The sequence below is a fragment of the Gossypium hirsutum genome, chromosome D05, assembly GCF_007990345.1.
Source record: "Gossypium hirsutum isolate 1008001.06 chromosome D05, Gossypium_hirsutum_v2.1, whole genome shotgun sequence".
Lineage (NCBI taxonomy): Eukaryota > Viridiplantae > Streptophyta > Magnoliopsida > Malvales > Malvaceae > Gossypium > Gossypium hirsutum.
The window spans coordinates 58419660-58439057 of NC_053441.1; the positions used below are offsets into that span (position 1 = coordinate 58419660).

The 19398-nt window shown below is 33.3% G+C and overlaps 2 protein-coding genes across 3 annotated transcripts; both read left to right on the top strand.

Moving 5' to 3' along the window:
• The first annotated feature begins 7375 nt into the window (after positions 1–7375).
• Positions 7376–14529, top strand: LOC107944083 (uncharacterized). 2 transcript variants are annotated; one of them, XM_016877899.2, is made up of 16 exons: positions 7376–7714; positions 7937–8045; positions 8373–8435; positions 8779–8882; positions 9606–9672; positions 9789–9860; positions 10243–10404; positions 10499–10569; positions 10683–10780; positions 11159–11266; positions 11539–11636; positions 12351–12488; positions 12701–12748; positions 13575–13689; positions 13919–14016; positions 14332–14529. In XM_016877899.2, exons 1-16 carry the CDS (start codon positions 7578–7580, stop codon positions 14416–14418), a joined length of 1575 nt encoding a protein of 524 aa, XP_016733388.1. In that variant the 5' UTR covers positions 7376–7577; the 3' UTR covers positions 14419–14529. The 2 variants fall into 2 exon arrangements, 1 of the variants encoding a protein (XP_016733388.1); XR_005913058.1 differs by lacking the exon at positions 14332–14529 and adding an exon at positions 13355–13467 and having other exon boundaries at positions 7408–7714; positions 13919–13949.
• A 1989-nt stretch (positions 14530–16518) lies between these two features.
• LOC107944081 (30S ribosomal protein S20, chloroplastic) lies at positions 16519–18799 on the top strand. Its single transcript, XM_016877898.2, has 3 exons — positions 16519–16822; positions 17359–17531; positions 18439–18799. Exons 1-3 carry the CDS (start codon positions 16663–16665, stop codon positions 18670–18672), a joined length of 567 nt encoding a protein of 188 aa, XP_016733387.1. The 5' UTR covers positions 16519–16662; the 3' UTR covers positions 18673–18799.
• Positions 18800–19398: the final 599 nt, after the last annotated feature.

The window sequence follows — 19398 nt, forward strand, 5'->3', positions numbered from 1 at the left end:
GCGCTCCAGCTTCAGCTTTGCTCTTCTCTTTTTCTTTTAACAAGTCTTCTACTTTACAAGCTCTTTCTACCAGAACAACAAACTCTCTGATTTCCAATACACCCACTGATAGTCGGATGTCATCATTAAGCCCATCTTCAAATCTCTTGCACATGTTGGCTTCGGTGGATACAAATTCCCGAGCATACTTACTAAGTCTGACAAATTCACGTTCATATTCAGTCACGGACATCTTACCTTGTTTTAGCTCAAGAAACTCCTTCCTTTTCTGATCTATAAATCTCTGGCTGATGTACTTCTTTCGAAACTCCTCCTGAAAGAAATCCCAAGTAACCCTCTCACTCGGTACGATAGACACGAGAGTCTTCCACCAATGATAAACGGAATCTCTGAGAAGTGAGACCACACACTTCATACATTCTTCCGGTGTACAAGATAATTCTTCAAAAACCCTGATGGTATTCTCAAGCCAGAATTCTGCTTTTTCTGCATCGTCATCTTTGGTAGCCCGAAATTCTTCAGCCCCTTGCTTCCTAATCTTATCAACAGGTGGTCTCTCCCTGATAAATATACCTGCAGCTGGGGAAGCTACATGGGGAACCTGTGAATCTTGAGGGGGTGGAGGTCTTACAGCCGGATTTGTACGAACGAACACGGCAAACCAATCATTCATGGCTTGGAAGAAGGCTTCTCTAGCTCCTCCTCTCTGTCTAACTGATGCAGGCCTTTCACTAACATTAACATCTAGTGGCGTCGTCCCTTCTGCGGAAGCAAGCGCATTACTTTCTACTTCATCTGTACTAGCTCGTTCAAGATCCATAACTATAAAAGAAAACATTTTAAAATCGTCAGGAGTCGTCACACTATCAAAATATATAAGTATGGCATGTATAGGTAGACACTTATTCATACCGAGTATTTCCAAGAACCGACTAAACCTGCTCTGATACCAACAAAATGTAACACCCCTTACCCGAGACCGTTTTCGGAGTCAAGCACGAGGCATTACTTAGCTTATCTTACCAATTCGGAGCATAAAAACTAGGTTTGAAAATTTATTTCACTATTTACAGCAAATCTGTCCAATCGCGCAGCAGTTACTAAATTAATTATAACTTGAGCTACAGAACTCGAAATTTAATTCCGTAAATTTTCCCTGAAACTAGACTCATATCTACTCACCATAAAATTTTTAGAATTTTTGGTTCAGCCAATTAGTACAGTTTTTTAGTTAAAGTCTCCCCTGTTTCACCATTCGACTATTCTGACCTCTTGTTACTAAAAATAAGTTTTCTCACTGTAGGATTTTCATATGAAGTTCTTACTTGTTTCTACAGAAAATAGACTCATTAAGGAATCTAAGCATGTAATTTTCAACTCATAACCATTTTTTTACAATTTGTAATTATTTTCTAAACTCAGAACAGGGGACTCCAAAACAGTTCTGACCCTATCTTACTAAAATTCACATATCTTAAAATATAAATTTCCTTTTTCTACACCGTTATTTTTCCATGAAAATAGACTCAACAATATTTAATTCCATATATCATTCACCCTCTAATTCATTTTATACTATCTTGGGTGATTTTTCAAATTCACGTCACTGTGCTGTCTGAATTCTGTTTCTTTGCAAAATTTTATCCTTTCATGATTTCCATGCATAATTTATCACCTAATCTTTCATAACAACAAACACCTTTCATCCTTAACCATTTTAATGACCATACATCATCAAATACTTACACATCACTCATTAGCAAAATCATCATTACAAACATACAAAATAACTAAATCCCTATACATGCCATAACTCAAACGTGTTTCGATATAAAATACCGAGCAGTTGTAGTTGATAGTGTGGACGATCTCCGGCTTCTTTAGGATCCTTGAAGTAGCTTTGCAATACTATAAGAGAAAGAGAAATAAAAGAAGTAAGCATAAAGCTTAGTAAGTTTACTAGCAAATAAATAACAATATTTAACTTAAATAATTAAACTCAATGTCTATATCTGTAGTTTACTCTTTAGTTAATCTCATACTAGTTCTCTTGTTTACTTAGAATACTTATGTGCATAACTTACTCAATCCTTGCTGCATCGTTGAACATCAATTGATAGTATAATAAGTTCTTAAGTCTCACAACTTACCTGAGCTTGCCATTTATGCTTTAAACTGAACTTTCATGAACATGATTCATTTACAAGCCCGTTGAGCTACATTGGAATAATAAGGATACTCGGGTCTCTTCTGATAATAACATGCCAAAGCCATGTCCCAGACATGGTCTTACATGGGATGTTCTCATGTTGGTGCCCATGCCATGTCCCAGACATGGTCTTATAGGGGACCTCTCATCTCGGTGCCAACGCCATGTCCCAGACATGGTCTTACATGGGACCTCTCATCTCGGTGCCAATGCCATGTCCCAGACATGGTCTTACATGGGACCTCTCATCTCGGTGCCAATGCCATGTCCCAACATGGTCTTACATGGGACCTCTTTACCCAAATGTCATGACATTCGTATCCAGTACCATCCTTATGTATCAACGGGACTTTTTAATTTTAATTCTCTATCATTTCATGCTTAGATCATCATCAAATAAATTCATAAAATAAATTCATAGTTGCTGGAAAATAACAGCATTGATAATAAATATTGAAATATTGCATTTATTTACCGTAAACTTACCTCGGTACCAATTATAGCCAAATTCACCAACTTAGTCTTCAACTTTATTCTTCCCTTTGTCTAACCTCGAGTTTCGTACTTCTTTATCTAAAATAGTAAATTTAACTTATTTAACAATCACATTCATCAAAACAGCCCTCGACTCTAACTTTTTCAAAATTATAATTTTGCCCCTAAACTTTTACATAATTACATTTTTGCCCCAAGGCTCGGAAATTAAACTTCATCTCTTATTCTTATGTTTTATAACATTCTGAACATTTTTCCCTTCTATGGCAACATCAAATTCCCACTCTAACATGTACTTATGAACATTAGGTATTTTTACCGATTATGTCGTTTTACTCGTTTTCACTTAAAATTGCTTAGCAAAAGTTGTTTAACATAATTTCTAGCCTCATATTCTATCATAAAACATCAAAATAAACACTTTTCACCTATGGGTATTTTTCCAAATATAAACCCTAGGTTAAATTATTGCTAGAATAAGCTAAATTAAGCTACCGGGACTCCAAAAACGTAAAAAACATTAAAAACGGGACTTGGGATCACTTACTATGGAGCTTGGAAGCTTGAAAACCCTAACTATGGCTTCCCCCCTTGCTGATTTCGTCCTAATGAAGAAGATGATGATTTTTGCCATCTTTTTCCCTTTTAATTCATTTTAATTACTAGATTACCAAATTGCCCCTAACTTAAAAATTTTCTATTTCACTTATCTCATGTCCATTTTTGTCTACCAAGTTACCAATGGTATAATTACCATATAAGGACCTCCAATTTAAAGTTTCATAACAATTGGACACCTCTAACATGTAGAACTCAACTTTTGCACTTTTTACAATTTAGTCCTTTTGACTAAATTGAGTGCCCAAACGTCGAAATTTTCGAACGAAATTTTCACGAAATCATTTTTTGAAATTTTAGACCATAAAAATATAAGAAAAATAAAATTTTTCTCATCGGATTTGTGGTCCCGAAACTACTGTTCCGATAACCTCAAATTTGGGCCATTACATTGAAGCTTAAAGTGAATATCAACTTCAACTCATCTCATCACAAATTAAGCTTGGAAGAGAGTATGAATCTAAATTTTTGGGCATTAGTTTTTGGCATGTACATAGGAATATGTTAGAAATATTATGATTGAATTCAATGGAAGCTTTGGTGTTTTTGGTCCATTTTGTAAATCTTGTAAATTAGATTGATATGATTTGGAATTGAGTTGACTTAGGTGATAATCAAGGTTGGAAATTGGCATGTTCCAGTGGTTGTTGGTTGATCTGGATGTTATGTACCATATAAATGTTGATCTAAGTGACAGGGAGCAGATTGCTTAAGTTTTAAAGTGGTAAGATTGAAGTCGTGATGTGGAGCTTTTGAAGTTGCAATGAGGCAAATCAGACAGTAACATCGCAATGCGGAGCTCTCGAGGTCACAAAGAGATAAATTAGAATGTGACGTCACGACGTGAGAGTCTATGAAGTCATGACAAGCTCCCGATAGTTTGGAACTTTACATTTTGGTCACTAAACAACCTTTGACCACCTAGGAAGCTTTCGTAAGCTCATGTTAAGCTCAAATAAGTGTATAAATATTATTTTAAATGTATTATGAACCTAAAAACTTGAATAAAGATGTTTAGTTGATTTAGAGTGATCGTAGTTGCTTCAGCAATGAATGTGACATCCCATAACATTGACCCAACGGTTGAGTCGGGTAAATGGTGTTACAAAAAGAATTAAATTAAATTATTAAATTTTAGAAAAATTTAAAAATTTCATTTAGCTAAAATCTAAAAAAAATCAAAATTAAAATTTTGAATTTTTGAAAAGAGCTAAATAGTATTTTTTGCTTGGCTTAAATGAAACTTTGTAATTGTACTATGTTCCTAGAAAATAGGCCTAAAATTGTGTCCAAACCCGACCAAGTTTAAAAATACTAAACTTGAGCTTAGCTCGACCCAACCGTATTAATTTTTTTATATATTATTTTTTATATAAAAAATTTAAAAATATAATATATCAAATTCAATAAAAACATTAAAATAAATATTTCCCAACAAATTAAAAATACATTAAAAAAAGTTATTATACTAAATAACACTAATATATGTACAACTTAACAAACAAATGCCTCTAAAATAGTAGCAAAATTAATAACAAAATAAGTGTTATGCAATATCCAAATAATAACAACAAAATGTTAGAAATATAGTAGCAAAATAACATTAAAATGGCAACAAACTGTTGAAAAATTGGGTTTGAAAAATGCAACGGAAAATATGTTTAAGGAAAAATAGGTTTTAAAAAAAATTCTCAAAACAAAAACTTAGTTATGTTATCTAAAGTAATAAACACTTAATCAAAATCGTACCTTTTGATTTGTCTAGGATGAACGCTTCGACCGAATAGTCTTCTCTGCTATCCTCAAGCTCACGTTTGTCAAGTGTGGGCTCACTTCGAATTAGAAAATTTTTCACAAAATTACTAGTGGGGCAATTTTACAATTTCTCTAAACTTTTGAGGTTAAGTTGTAAATATAAAAAATATTTCTAGAATTTTTCTGAAATAATTTTTTTAGAAAATTTTCTCTCTACAACTTTCTTTTGAAGTCAAATCTGTGAAAAATAATGACTCGTGACTTTCTTTTTATAGAGAGAGTTTAACTATGATCAAATTTAATCATTTTAATATTAAATTAATAAAATACAATCAAGGTAAGTATTAAATTTATTTAATATTAAATCTATTAAAATAATATCATTTTTGCATAAAATTCGTTCACTCAACACAATCTTATTTTATCTTATTGTCATCATTGTCTCTTCTTAATTATTAATATGATCACTGTCAACAAATGATTGTGATAAATTGTTCGTTCGAGAACAAGCAACCCGTGGTCACGTTTCATATTTATCCATTCACACAATGTCAATGAGAGGATATCGTTAACTCTTTAATCGAGTTATAAATTCCATTATTGCTAGTAAAGCCATGCCATACACAAGTTATGTACCAAACATACTGGCTCTCGATTTGATCGTCTTTAGAGCATAAGCATCCACTTAAATCAAAGTACATGAGTTACATATGCATGGTCAATGACTAACTCAAGATTTAGGTAAATTATACAATGAACGTAACAAGTGAATTAATTAACAAACGGATTCAGAATTAAATCGTTTTGGGTCTAGCCAATGTATCATTATTCCAATGAATACATATATGTCTCTACCCGTGGAGTCAACTGTTCCGATAGTCAATACTAGTCATCTCCCTAATTGGAATCGTAAACGACATAATAATCCTTCTAAGTATTTGAATCAAATACTCACTATGATTCTTTTATGAGATTACAGACTCGTTTAAATTATCTATTGAAGTAAGTTGTCTTTATCAAAATGTAAATGTTATTACTTGTCACAATTTTGCTATGCATGCAAAACATGAAAAACATAAACATAAACATAAACATAAAAGACATAATGGTGAAATGTGAAATTAACTTTATTTATTTATTCATCATTTAAATACATAAAAAAATAAGTACATGTTTACTACAATATGGACACATTTCCCAACACAAACAATAAAAAAACAACAACAAACAACACTGAAAAAAATTTAGGCAACTTCGGGCTGGGTTGGGCCCGATCCAAAAAAAATTTACTCGAGGCCCAACCTATTTAGAAAATGGACCTAATTTTTTTGTCCAAACCCATTTGTCAGGTCTATATTCTTTTCCCAAACCTTCCCTCTTTTTGGGTGGGCCTTCGAGCTTGGGCAGGTGATCCAACCCATGATCAGTTCTACCCTAAACCATACACATCTTCTCACATTAGTACTGTAAATGAAAATTTTTTTGGACCACTCAAATAAAGAAGTTAAATTCTACCAAAACTCTCTTAACTGACATTTTGTAAAAGAAGGTTGTTTCCAAGCCATTCAACAAAAACTTCACACTTCACAAATTCAAAAGTCTAGAAATTCTTTAATGAAATATTTAAAAGCGATACATTAGTTCTGAAGAAAAGTCGCCTTCTGATCTAATTCAATCGAGGAGAGGAAGCCAAAAGATGTTTCTGAAGAAAGCCACCTTCCAGTCTAATTCAACTAAAGAAAGGAGGTCAAAACCCGTTTCAATAGCAAGTCACGACGACACTTGGATCAGATTTAATCATCCAAGATCAAGTCCCAAAGGCCCTTAGATCCAAACTCTCTACAACGCAACTTCAAGATCAAGTCTCAAATACCCTTGAATTCAATCCAATCAAATTCTCAAGCAAGTATCTTGCCAAACTTAGCTTCAAGATCAATTCACAATGATCCCCAAAAGCAAATCGCATCATTTCAAAACCAAGTCTAGACAACCCTTAAATCAAATCTCCATCAAAAAGAAGAATCAAATGAATTTTCTTTCCAATCAAGAAATTTAGATATTGTAACTCTTCCAAAATTCATAAATAAAAAATTGACTCCAAATTTTTAAGTATTTCGATTCAAAATTTGTGTGTCCTAAGCTTTATTGTTCCATTTCTTAATATCTAAACTATAGTTCGGTTACACTTTTGGGCCCTATCGATAACAATGTTTGAAAAAAATACAACAACCAATTAGAACACACCACATGTCCTCGTTAATAAACTATTAAAAACAGATAATATCCTATTTTGATAGAATCCTTTAGAAGGTGTATTATGCTGTTAACAACAATTCATCACGTGCAGAGGCTTCAATGGTACATTCTCCTTTTAAGTTCATTTTTCTGCACGCGTCATTACCCAAATTCCTTTCTTTCACTGAAGTTTCAGCCACGCTAACTTTGGCTCTCAAAATCTCTCTTTCTTCGCCGCTTCACAGACTCCAAACAATCCACAACTATGGATGAAGAATTCGCGCTCGACGATCCTACTCAGTTGCTCGACTCAGCTTCTGATTTCGCTCACCACCCCGGTTCTCTCAACGACGCCGCTGTCAAAGATTTTCTCGACCGTTTCCCTCTCCCTGTCATCATCAGGCACTCATTTTTACTTCCACTTAAATTTTCTTTTATGCTTATTTTTATCTCTTTATTAATTTGGGTATTTCTAGGAATTTCTTTACTGGGTATTTGTTATGTAATTGCAATCATATAACTTTGTTGCTTTGATGCTGAAAGGAACCACTTTTTGTTGTGGGGGATTTGTTTTAGGGTTTTCAGTTTTGACTTAAAATAATGGGGTTTTAGCTTTTCTTGCAGTGCTTTGCAAACTAAATCGGATGTGCCTGGCCTGGAAAATACTCTGGTTGCTTGTTTGGAGAGAGTGTTTAAGACCAAGTATGGCGCCTCTCTCATTCCACAATACATGGTATGCATTTGGTCTTCACTAAATTAATTGCTTGTTTTTCACTTGTAAAGGAAAACAGTTGATTAGCTTCAAATGTAATATATATTGTTTGGATGCCTTGTTTTGAGTGTAGGCTTGAGTTGCTAGTGATTATTAATTCCTTGATAGTTATGTTTTGGGTTTGAAATGTTCCAGAATGGACACAGTTTTTGACATGTTTTAAAATCTTGAATAAGTTAATCTAAAGTAGTATTTTTAACTGTTTGGACTTCAGAATTTATAATGTCCTCATTTATATAGGCTTGTGAATTTATTACGAAATTTGAAGCTACATCTTCTGTTTTTTAGACTTTTGTTCAAGTTGGCCTGAAGGCAGATTCTCAAATTGTTCGTTGTTTATCGTGCAAAACGGTATGTGTACAACTCTAAACATTCTTCAATTATTTCTTTTGTAATTTTTGCACTTACTAAGTTTAATTCTAATGTCAAAGATTTCCTCGTAGCTGTCGTAAGAGTTAAATCTCTAAAAGGTTTTATCCAAGTGTTTGCCAGAACTGTTTATTCCAGATCCCTTTCAAGATATCTCTTTTTGAGATGGATCGGACTGACAGTTATTGAGATTTACAATGTTATATGGCCACAGAATTTATGAGCAAAGCAAGATTGAATGGGCTTAAATTAAGACAAAATTAATATACCATTGTAAATTAACTTGTTTTTTTTTTTTTTACTAAATGTTTATAACTTCATCCAGGTTTCATCCTTTTTAAAGAACTTTGATGACAAATCTATATACGCCATAAAGCTGATTATTGACTGTGATATTTATCCACTCTTACTGGACTGTCTGATAAATGGGTGAGAACCTATCACACTGAGCCTTGAAACCTATACCTTCATTGTTCATGGTTTAGCTTCGTATTTGCAGTAAAATTTGTCATATTCTCTCTTATCTTTTTTGTTTTGTGCATGTGAGTGCAGACAAACTTATAGTTGATACATGGACATGGAAAATGTGGTTATCAATTATTTTCTAGATGCATAGACTTTTCAGTTTTTTAGGGTTCATTTTACTTGGAATTTGTGATGCCATTGATCATATGAGCTGTCATAGCTTACGGTTACAAAAACTTTGTTCATTCTTTTTTGGGTTGGCAGTCAATAAGCTTTATATTTGTCATCCAAGCTTCTTTTCTGAAAAGTTTAATTAATTTTGATGAATTGGTAATCATAAATGGTGTAGTATGGTTCTTGGCTGTTTCTGCTAATCTTCTTTTTGGCTCTCTAATCTGGCATGTTTTAAAGAGGTGTACGGCAAACTATAGAGGATTTCAAGGGTGTATGATGGGGAAAATGTAGGATAAATTTAAATGTGTGATTCTCGATCTGTTTAGGGCATACTGTGATGAATATGGTAACCACACTGCTTTCTTTTGCCTCAATTGTATTGTATTACTGGAGATATTTTGGCACTGCTCCTTAGAGTTGGCAATTATTTGAAGTAGTTTGAAGAGCATACTCACTGATAGTAAAGGTAATGAAAGTTGTTTGAAATTACTCTTTTGCATTACTCACATGCAGCGATGAACAAGTTGCAACTGCTGCGATTGATGCTATCAAGAATTTAGCTCAGTTTCCTGAAGCCATGGTGAGGACTTGGCCTCAGATCACTTGTTCTCTAAGGTTTAATCTTTTTAATGCATTGTACCATTATAGATTCAGTTTACTGAAATCACAATTTGGTTTTTGTGAAATTTTATGGAGGGCATTATCTTCCCATCTAATATCAATGAAGCTAAACACCTTGGGAACGTAGCATCTCGATGTTCCTCACTGGTATGATATTTTTTCTTGTGTGCTCTTTGACCTTTTTTATTACTGTTCTCATCTGTGTTCCCTTTGTTTCATAATCTTCTTCTTATATTTACGGGCATATATTTGAAAGACTATCAGCTGCTCATACAATTCTTTTACTTGAATTCTAGCTTCTTTAGCTATCAGCATCACCAAAAATGCCTGGAATTCTGTTTATTTAGAGAAAAGATAGTCTTTGCTAATGTCTATTTAATTTTATCATATTTAGATGTCTGCAGTGGCATGAAATTTAAAACCCCAGCTAAGCACCAGTTCCAAATTTTGACATTTATCTAGTTTATGCATATGCTCTGGAAATTTTCTTATTTGGATTCCCATCTTAACACTGTAAATCCTTTTTCAGGGGCGTGTCCGTGTTTTATCATTGATAGTGAAGTTATTCTCTATTTCCAGCTCCATAGCATCTGTAATATATAATTCAAATCTGCTCAGTTTATTGGAGGCCGAGATCAGGAATTCAAATGACACCCTTGTAACCCTAAGTGCTTTAGAGCTCTTGTATGAGGTTATTCATTTAACCCTGGCCCAGAACGCATATCTTTAATTATTATACTTTTTATGTGCATTTTGAATGGAATATTGACTAGACAGTTATGCAGTTGACTGAAGTCCAGCATGGTGCAGAGTTCTTGGCAAGGACCACCCTTCAATTACTTCATTCTATAATCAGGTACTTATTTGAGGATTAATTATTATATATTTTTATTTTATAAAACTATTGTTACTTTCTTTACAACCAGGTTTTCATTGTTTATATTGTAATCCCCTTTATTTACTTTATAGCAACTCATCGATGGAATCAATTCTACGATCAAGAGCATTGATGATAAGTGGAAGGCTTTTATCCAAGGAGAACGTATACATGTTTGTTGATGAACCAAGTAAGGGTTATGCCTCTCAGTTCTGAATTTCAGTCATTGAAGAACTTTAATTTTACTTAGAATTAAGGATCCATGGAAGCGTAAAAGACTAAAAATGTAACTGTTATGATTTTTATTGTTGTTATAATTTTACTTGGGTCTTTCTTTGTTCTGGATGCTGTGGCAATATTCTCTTAGCACCTTTTACCCAACTGTGGGTTTCCCTATTGCACAGTGCTAGGACGAGAAAAAACAATAACCAACTAAAAAAATTCCTGGAAATTTGAAATTTGGTTACTATCATGAAGGACATAATCTTTATTCTTTACTCATTTTCCTGAATATTTTATGCGTATAGGTATATATGTTTTGAGCTCCCCTCTTTTCTTCTATTTTCAGGTGCCAAAAGTTTGATTTCAGCCATTGATGTGAGACTTGGGCTGTTGGATAGTCAAGATACAGATGAACGTGAATCTGCACTTGAAGCTCTTGGTGGAATAGGATCATGTAAGTAATTTTTAGGCCTATATCTCTCGGACTCAAGTGTGAGTGTCAAATATGGGTATTTATCCAACGTGATTATGATTAGTTGTTTCAATTTTTTTCATACATTTGGGGGGTCATACCCCAATACCTGTGTCCAAACATGTTTCGGACTCAGGTACTCCCAGAAAAACCGGAGATGGGGAGTAGATGAAGAGATTATACGTTATGTTAATAATCCTAAAATGATTACTTTTTATGCCTGATTTTTTCCTCCTATTTTCTGATGCTTTTAGCAATCCAAGGAGCTGTGTTGCTGCTGACAAGTTTTCCTCCTGCTGCAAGGCATATTGTTCATGCTGCATTTGATCGGCAAGGAGGTGGCAAGCAGTTGGTAAGCATGTAATATTCATTTACTTTTTTATCTGTTCTCATTTTGCCTGATATTCTTCACCGTTCATAATGAATTACATACTTCGGAGACTCTTTGACTAAGTCGATTAAGAACCAAAATCACAGCATAAATACAACTATGCATGTGATTCTCTGTTATCTTCATATATGATATCTTAGTGATTCTTAAATGATCCGTCTCATGACTGGGTTAAACCATTACCTATTTGTTCAGAAATAACCTTCCAATAATGTTATCTTAAACTATCTACCTTGATTAACCCATCAGCATGTATGGTCGTTTTTCTAAGTGCTTGGAGGTTCATATTAGAGAATACATAAGTGAATATGGATTTATATGTTTCAGTTGTATTTTCAGTGGAGATTAGCCTGTTAGCTTTCCTGTGGTTTCTTAAGCATCAACTTTGTTCACCTTCCATCTATTTCAGTGGCCCTTTTTAGCTATAACATATTGGTTTTTCTTTGAGCTTAAAAAAAGTTTCACCCTAATGTTTAAAGAGTCCAGGTGGTTCACAGGAAATAGTAGTTTTCACTGGCTGCTTGGGAATCTGATGTAACTTCTATTATGACGTTGACTGAATTGGCAAAATATGTCTTGAAGTTGATCTTTGCCAGATCATATTCTGCACAACTATCAGATTGCTTTTTCATTTTAGTATTCTGACTGCTGATGGGTTTTCATATTGCAATTTAGGCTGCATTGCATGCTTTGGGGAATATTGTGGGAGAAAACCGACCTGAGGATGGTGTAATATTAAATGGTGATGCAGAAGAAAGTCTTCGACGTCTGGTCTATGAAGTAGCATCAGAAAGTTCGAAGTTGACACCATCTGTAAGCAACTCTAAAAGAAATATGCTATCCTTCTTTATCTTGAAGGACATTGTTTAATGTCATCCTTTAAATGATTTGGAAAGTTATATAGTAAGCAAAGGGGAAAAGGTTATCATGTCAATCCCAAGTACATTCTTGAACTCATATGCATTGCATCTTCTCCTATATTTTCCTTAAAAAATGTTCATTAATGTCTTTTGCATGATTGGCAGGGTCTTTTGCTATCAGTTCTTCAACAGGCTGCAGAATTTCGTCTGGCTGTGAGTGTTTCTTCTTGACAATCAATCTATATATTTTTTTGACACATTGGGTTTACGTTTATGATAGAAACCAGTTAAGTTTCGGAGGTTCCTATTTAAGATATTTCCTACTAGCAAAGCTTAAGATTCTGGGGCTTACCTACTTCCCATATTCCTTGTTTGTAATAGGTATTTTACCAGGATATTGGTCAGAATTTGACACTATTTACTTTGTAAAAATGGTTATTATTATGAACTTTGAAGAGCACTAGCAGATGTATAACATAGACTCTGCTGTTAACACTACTTTATTTGTGCCAAGAAGATGAGAAAATGGAAACTTTTGACTTGTATTACAATATTTACGCCCCTCTCCCAGCCCCCCAAAACCAAAAAAAAAAAAAAAAAAAGAGATTTTGAGCCCCTATGTCATAGTTTAAAATGTTTTCACCTTACCTCGAGGAGTCATTCCGTAGTAATTTCTCTAGATTCAAGGTAGGAACTTTTAATTGCTAACGGTTTACTTATCTAAGAAATGAACATAAAATAACTTCCCGTTTATGGAAAATTTCATCATAACTAATATTGGAACTTGCTGCTTTCACATGACTATACTCTTACCCAAAGGAAAAGGCAACCAGATTATGAAGTCAAATGAACTGAAGAACAAGAATATACCTGGATTTACCTTTTGTGGTTGCAGCATAAGATGAAATAGAAGAGATTTGACCTTTGAAGCTGTTTGTATTTGTTCCCCCACCAATGTCATGATTTGTTTTGGTGCACATACTTTTCTAAATGACCATACGTCAAGAAATTAACATTGCATCATTCTTGCTGATATCAGGGGTACAGAGTAATAACAGGGTTAGTAGCTCGAGTGTGGTGCCTGATGGAGATTTGCTCAAAACCGGAGATAATAAACATGGTAACTGATCCAACTGCCGAAACTACAAAAATAGGTATTGCTTTCAACATCGTAATACATCACCTCCTTTCTATTCCAAATCGAAATGTCTCCATTTTTTGGAACAACTGTAGCTCCCTTATACACATGAAAACATCTTTGGCTATTTCTTGTCTAATCCTTTAGCACTAAAAGGAATCCCAGACTCCCATGTTTCCTTTTTTTCTTATGTCGTATGATCGTCTTGTCAAAGTTACACTTTACAACTATTTCTGTGCCGTTAGCTATGGAGGCTAGATACAACTGTTGCAAGGCAATCCACAGATCATTCATGTCAAGTAAACTTGTCAGCGACCCTGCACTCTCTGCCATAGCTGGGAAGGTTAGTTATAAACTAATATGCTTCCTGCCTCTTTTATTCCACATTTTGGGCATGATGTGAATTCCATGGCGGTCTCGGAAGAGATCTCAAATTCATACCGAGCATGTGATTTGGTAACTGTAATTTATACCCATTTCATAACATCCATAGATGTAATCTATGTTGCTCCGACTTGAAGTATCGTGTCTGACACCTGTGTCAAAGGACCTGTATCCAAGTAACATAAGATTACATCACTCTGATCTGCAGTTTGCAAAATCTGTTTGTCTTTGTATATGGCAAGTATCATGATTCATGGCTATTTTTGGAATGCAGTTGCAAGAAGCTGTTCAGAGGGGTCCATATCTGGTAAGAAAACATACTGAAGCAACTCCAGTAGTAATGACAGCTGAAAGATTTTAGGTTTTTGGGAAGCTAGTTAGATAAAATATGGGAGGATGTTTATATTTGACATGTTTGTGTGTTTACATAACCGATATGTAAATGTTAAATGCCAAATGATCGTTGTTTTAACTTCATGGTTCATATTTTTTATCTTGCACTGAAATGTCGGCCACAAAGAAACAGGTTTTAGATTTTCTTTTTCGAACTGGTTCTGAAGACATCGTCTATGTTGCATTTTTTACATGATTATATTATTAAATATATTTATTAATTGAATCAAAATTGTTTTCTTATTTTCATATTAAGTTTGTGTGTTATGTTTTTTGAACCAAAAAGATTGTGTATTATAATGCATAAATTTGGAATTTATTTTATATTCTTATAATTTTTTTAAATTTATAGTAAAATATTTAAAAAAATATTTTTAAAATTACCTGTGGATTTTTAACTATCAAATATTAAATTTTTTTTAAAAAATGGAAGGTTTTTTATTTGAATTTTAATATTTTGATATGAAGTTTAAATTTGATTAAAAGTTTGAATTCTTTTTGATTTGATGTAAATTTAGTTAAAATTGGATTCTTGCATTAATTAAATTATGATTAGTACATTCGCGGATGAAAAGTTTTAGGTGACAAATCTATATTAAATGGATAGTTTTGATTGAAATGTTAAAATGGAAGGAAAGAATATTATGCATTTGGTAATTTCACAACTAGGTTGGGTCTCAATTGGATATAGGAAAAATTATACCATCATTAAATTATAGGTAAGTTTTTATTTTGGCCACTTAACTAAAAAAAGTTACAATTTGGTCACTAAATTATTCAAATGTATTCATTTGTCATTGGATTGTGAAAATTTGTGTTATATGGCTTTTTCTGTTTACACTACTTGCATCAATTAAAAACTTGCTTTCCCTTTCTCTTTTATAATTTAGTTTTTTCATAAAACAACTTTGAACATATCGAATCTGCGAATCAAATTTAAAAAATAGATCTTTAATTTCCTACATTGTTTGTCAAATCATCTTAGATTCAAAGCATGTTTTTTTACTCATCGATAGATAATGATTCACTATGCCGATCGTTGAATTGTCACTTGGAGTTTGTTGACGGAACTTTAAAAAAAAATTAATAGGCTAATGACTTAAATAAAATTTTTTGAATAGTTTAGTGACTTAAACAAAAACCTTCGAATAATTCAGTGACCAAATTATAACTTTATTTAGTTAAATGGCCAAAATAAAGACTTACTCATAGTTTGGTGACTAATAGTGTAGTTTACCTTTGAAAATAACATCAATTCAATCAACACTTTAAATAATAATATTAGAGATGGCAACGAGGTAGGGCAAGATGGATTTTTGCATGCCTCAACCTGGACTTGAAGCTTTAACCAACTCAACCCAACCTCAACTATTAGGAAACAAATTTCGTCCCGAACTTAATTTAATTGTTTTATTATTTATTTTGAAGCAAATAAAATTATATTTTTAAATTATTTTATTTTATATTTTGAAGCAAATAAGATTATTTTTAGGTGAGTATGTGATATAATGCCATGAATTTTTTTATTTCAAAGTAGTCTTAAAAGATTGAGGTGTTCGTGGAGTTTAAAAATTCTGCACCATAAAATTTTGCTTAATTTTTTTGAGTTTGGACTTAAAGCTTAATATATATATTATTTGTATATTTATTTTTTGGAAGAAAATATTTAATATATATTAAGATTATTTTTGTAAATATTTTGAAGTAAGATAGATTCAACAAAAATTCTCAAGTTCTTATTTTACCATGTTCGACTCTACATATTCCTCTATTTGTAGAGTACATTGAATGTATAGAAATCCGATAATAAATCAGATCGGATCAAAAGCCAAGATTCAGAGTTTTTTTTTTCATAAGGTGTATTTGTATTAAAGTTGTCCGTTGTTGGCATAATTTTACCCATTTTCTTGACAAAAGAAAACTAAAATTGTTTTGGCCCTTCGATGAAATTACTTTAATTGCCCATAAACTTAAAAACACAAAGCAACAAAGACCGTCAAAACGACGTGCCGTTTTGGAGAGAAAGAATGGGGGTAAAAGAGGAATTATAAAAAAATCCACTCAAGCTTTACGCCTTTACCCTCTGTTCTGGCTATGGATATATCGGATAAGCAAAAAGGCTGAAGACAATAAATAAAAAACCATAACATATAGCTCAAATTTCATTTGTTTAGATAATATATAGAAAGGGGAAGAAACTGAGAAAGCAAAAATGGCGACTGCACTTAACTGTTGCTTGTCTTCTTCATGCTTCTCTCTTCAATCTAAGCTCAATTCCCTTTCACTTAAAACCAACATCAACTCTTCTTCTTCTTATGCTTTCAAGACTCTCAGTTTCTCCAGTAACCTCTCTCACAATCTCTTCTCCAAAGGTATGGTGTTTCTTTTATCCTTTTTTCCCCTCATATTATCATGTTTTATGCAATACCCATTTCTCTTTCTGTTAAATTGAAGTGAAATTCTTATTATTTTAAGTTTCAGTTGATGGGTCATTATAATTTTAGGAGAAAAATGAACCCTTTGCTACTGCTAGTTTTAGGGTGGTTTTTATATGATTTCATTGCCCCACATTTTTTTTTGTTTTGTCTCGGATGAATTCAATGTTTGATTGGCAAGAAATTCCTGGGGAAAGTTGAATTTTGGTTAAGTATTTGATTCTGAGTATATTATCAGCATTTTCGATTCCCCGTTGTCGTCCTTCACTTGTTTCCTACTATACATTGCTTGGCAATTTAATTGAGCTTGTTGGGAATTTAGTATTTTTTAGCTATTTGTTATATGTAGCTTTAGTCCCCTTTTTCTCTTGGTGAATAATCAACATTTTAGATATGAACTGCTTCCTTAAAATAATCTTCCTTTTTGTGAAGATTGATGATGAATTTTGATTTGTTTGGTGTTTTTTTTTCAGGGAATCTGTCTTTTAGTACAGTGACTCCGAAACCAATTCATCGTTCTTTTGTTGTTTGTGAGGCTGCACCAAAGAAGAAGGCTGATTCAGCTGCTAAGAGGGCTCGACAAGCCGAGAAAAGGCGGGTTTACCACAAAGCGAAGAAATCCGAAGTCAAAACCCGAATGAGGAAGGTATTAACCTTTCCAATTTACTACTTTGATTATTTTTTTTAACAATGGTTATAGACTCATTCTGTTCATAGGATTCTAGAAATGTTGAATTTTGGACTTTTATATGTCCTAGAGTACTCTCAGTTGTTCTCGCACGAGAGCCAGCACTTAAGCTACTATTTGAATCCCAATATGCCTAGTCATTTGACAAGATTTGTATGAAAGCATTCTGCTAGATCCGCCATTTGCAGAACATATTAGCATAATCATAATGGTTTTTTGGCTTTTGTATATCTTTTCGATTGAGCTACTATACTTGCTGGATGATTTGGTTATATGCCAATGAAGCATATGCATAATGCAGTGACGTTGAGTGATTATCACTCATCTCGAGTCCATAGTCTTTGGTTTGCCAATTATTCTCATTAGTAGATGGTACAGTTTATAGATGGTACAGTTTAGGGCCACATGTGAGCCATTGGAGTTCTTTTATATTTTCTATTTTGCCGGGAAAGATTCGCTGAAAAATATGAATCTAACTTTGGTACTGGACATAGATTATACTTTCAATCCCAAACCCATATCTCATCCGCCTCTTACCAGGGAAAAGAACCGATTTCTGATTTTTGCCTTTTCTGCACTTCTGTTTCTTTCTGTGCCTTTACACCTTCTGTTACTTCAACGGTATAATGCACAGTGCAATAAAGTCGCCCGAGTAAGCAACTTAGGCAAGTTCTGGTTAAATCTTTCTTTTGTTATAACAAAAGCTGTATATGCTGAGATCAAATCCTAAATCTGCTAGATACTGCCTCATAAAGGTGGTTGCAAGAACCAGCGGGCTAAGCATTGGGTTCGGATTAGCTGCTTCAATAATCATAATGTTCCATGAAGTGTCTAATGGCTTTTCTGGTTTTGTTTTTTTGCCAAGGTTTTGGAGGCATTGGATGTGCTGAGGAAGAAGCCTGATGCAGCAGCCGAAGAAATCTTCCCGATTGAGAAGCTGATTGCCGAGGCTTATTCGGTGATCGATAAAGCAGTGAAGGTGGGATCACTGCATAGGAACACTGGAGCTCGTAGAAAGTCGCGGCTTGCTCGGAGAAAGAAGGCCATAGAGATCCACCATGGATGGTATGCCCCTGCTCCAGCAGAAAATGCAGCCTAGAAGATAAATATCATCGTTTTGAGCCTTTCGAGTTTGTATCTTAGGCAGGATCATCCAAACTGTACCTTCTGCACCAAGGATGAAATTGAACAATTTTCATAATAATTGATCATTACTATTAATTAAACTACTATGTTCCTCCCACACTTCGCGCTGGGTTGATTATTTATTTGTGTCAAATTATAGAGTAAAAAATTTGAAAATTAAAATATATTTAAGCTAGGCTTTCATAACTGGATTGATGATTAAACTAGTCAGGCTATTGGTTGTACACTTTTATTAAATAAATTATCAATAATTACAAAAAAAACCGATTCAATTAGTTTTTAGCTTGACTCAATTAAACATATCAATTTGCTGATCAACTGATTTAATGCCTCTTTATGGATTGGTACCCAGCAAATCCGATTTGATTCAAACAATCATGAACTACACTTCGTATTTAATTTTCTTACTTTTATTTTCAAGAATTTAATCCATTAACTTTTAAGATTTAAAAATTTGCCTTCAATTTATATATAACATTTTAATTGAAAAGCTAACAATATTAATTATTTGAATTAATTAATAACATTATAAAAATATAGAGAACAAATTATGTTAGAAATTAAAATATAAAGATTAAATTTCAAATTTAACCATATTAAAAGGATTAAAATTGAAAATTACTCATTTTATAAAATGCAAAAAAGAAAAGAGGATGGTGAGTGTGTGACATGTGTTTGA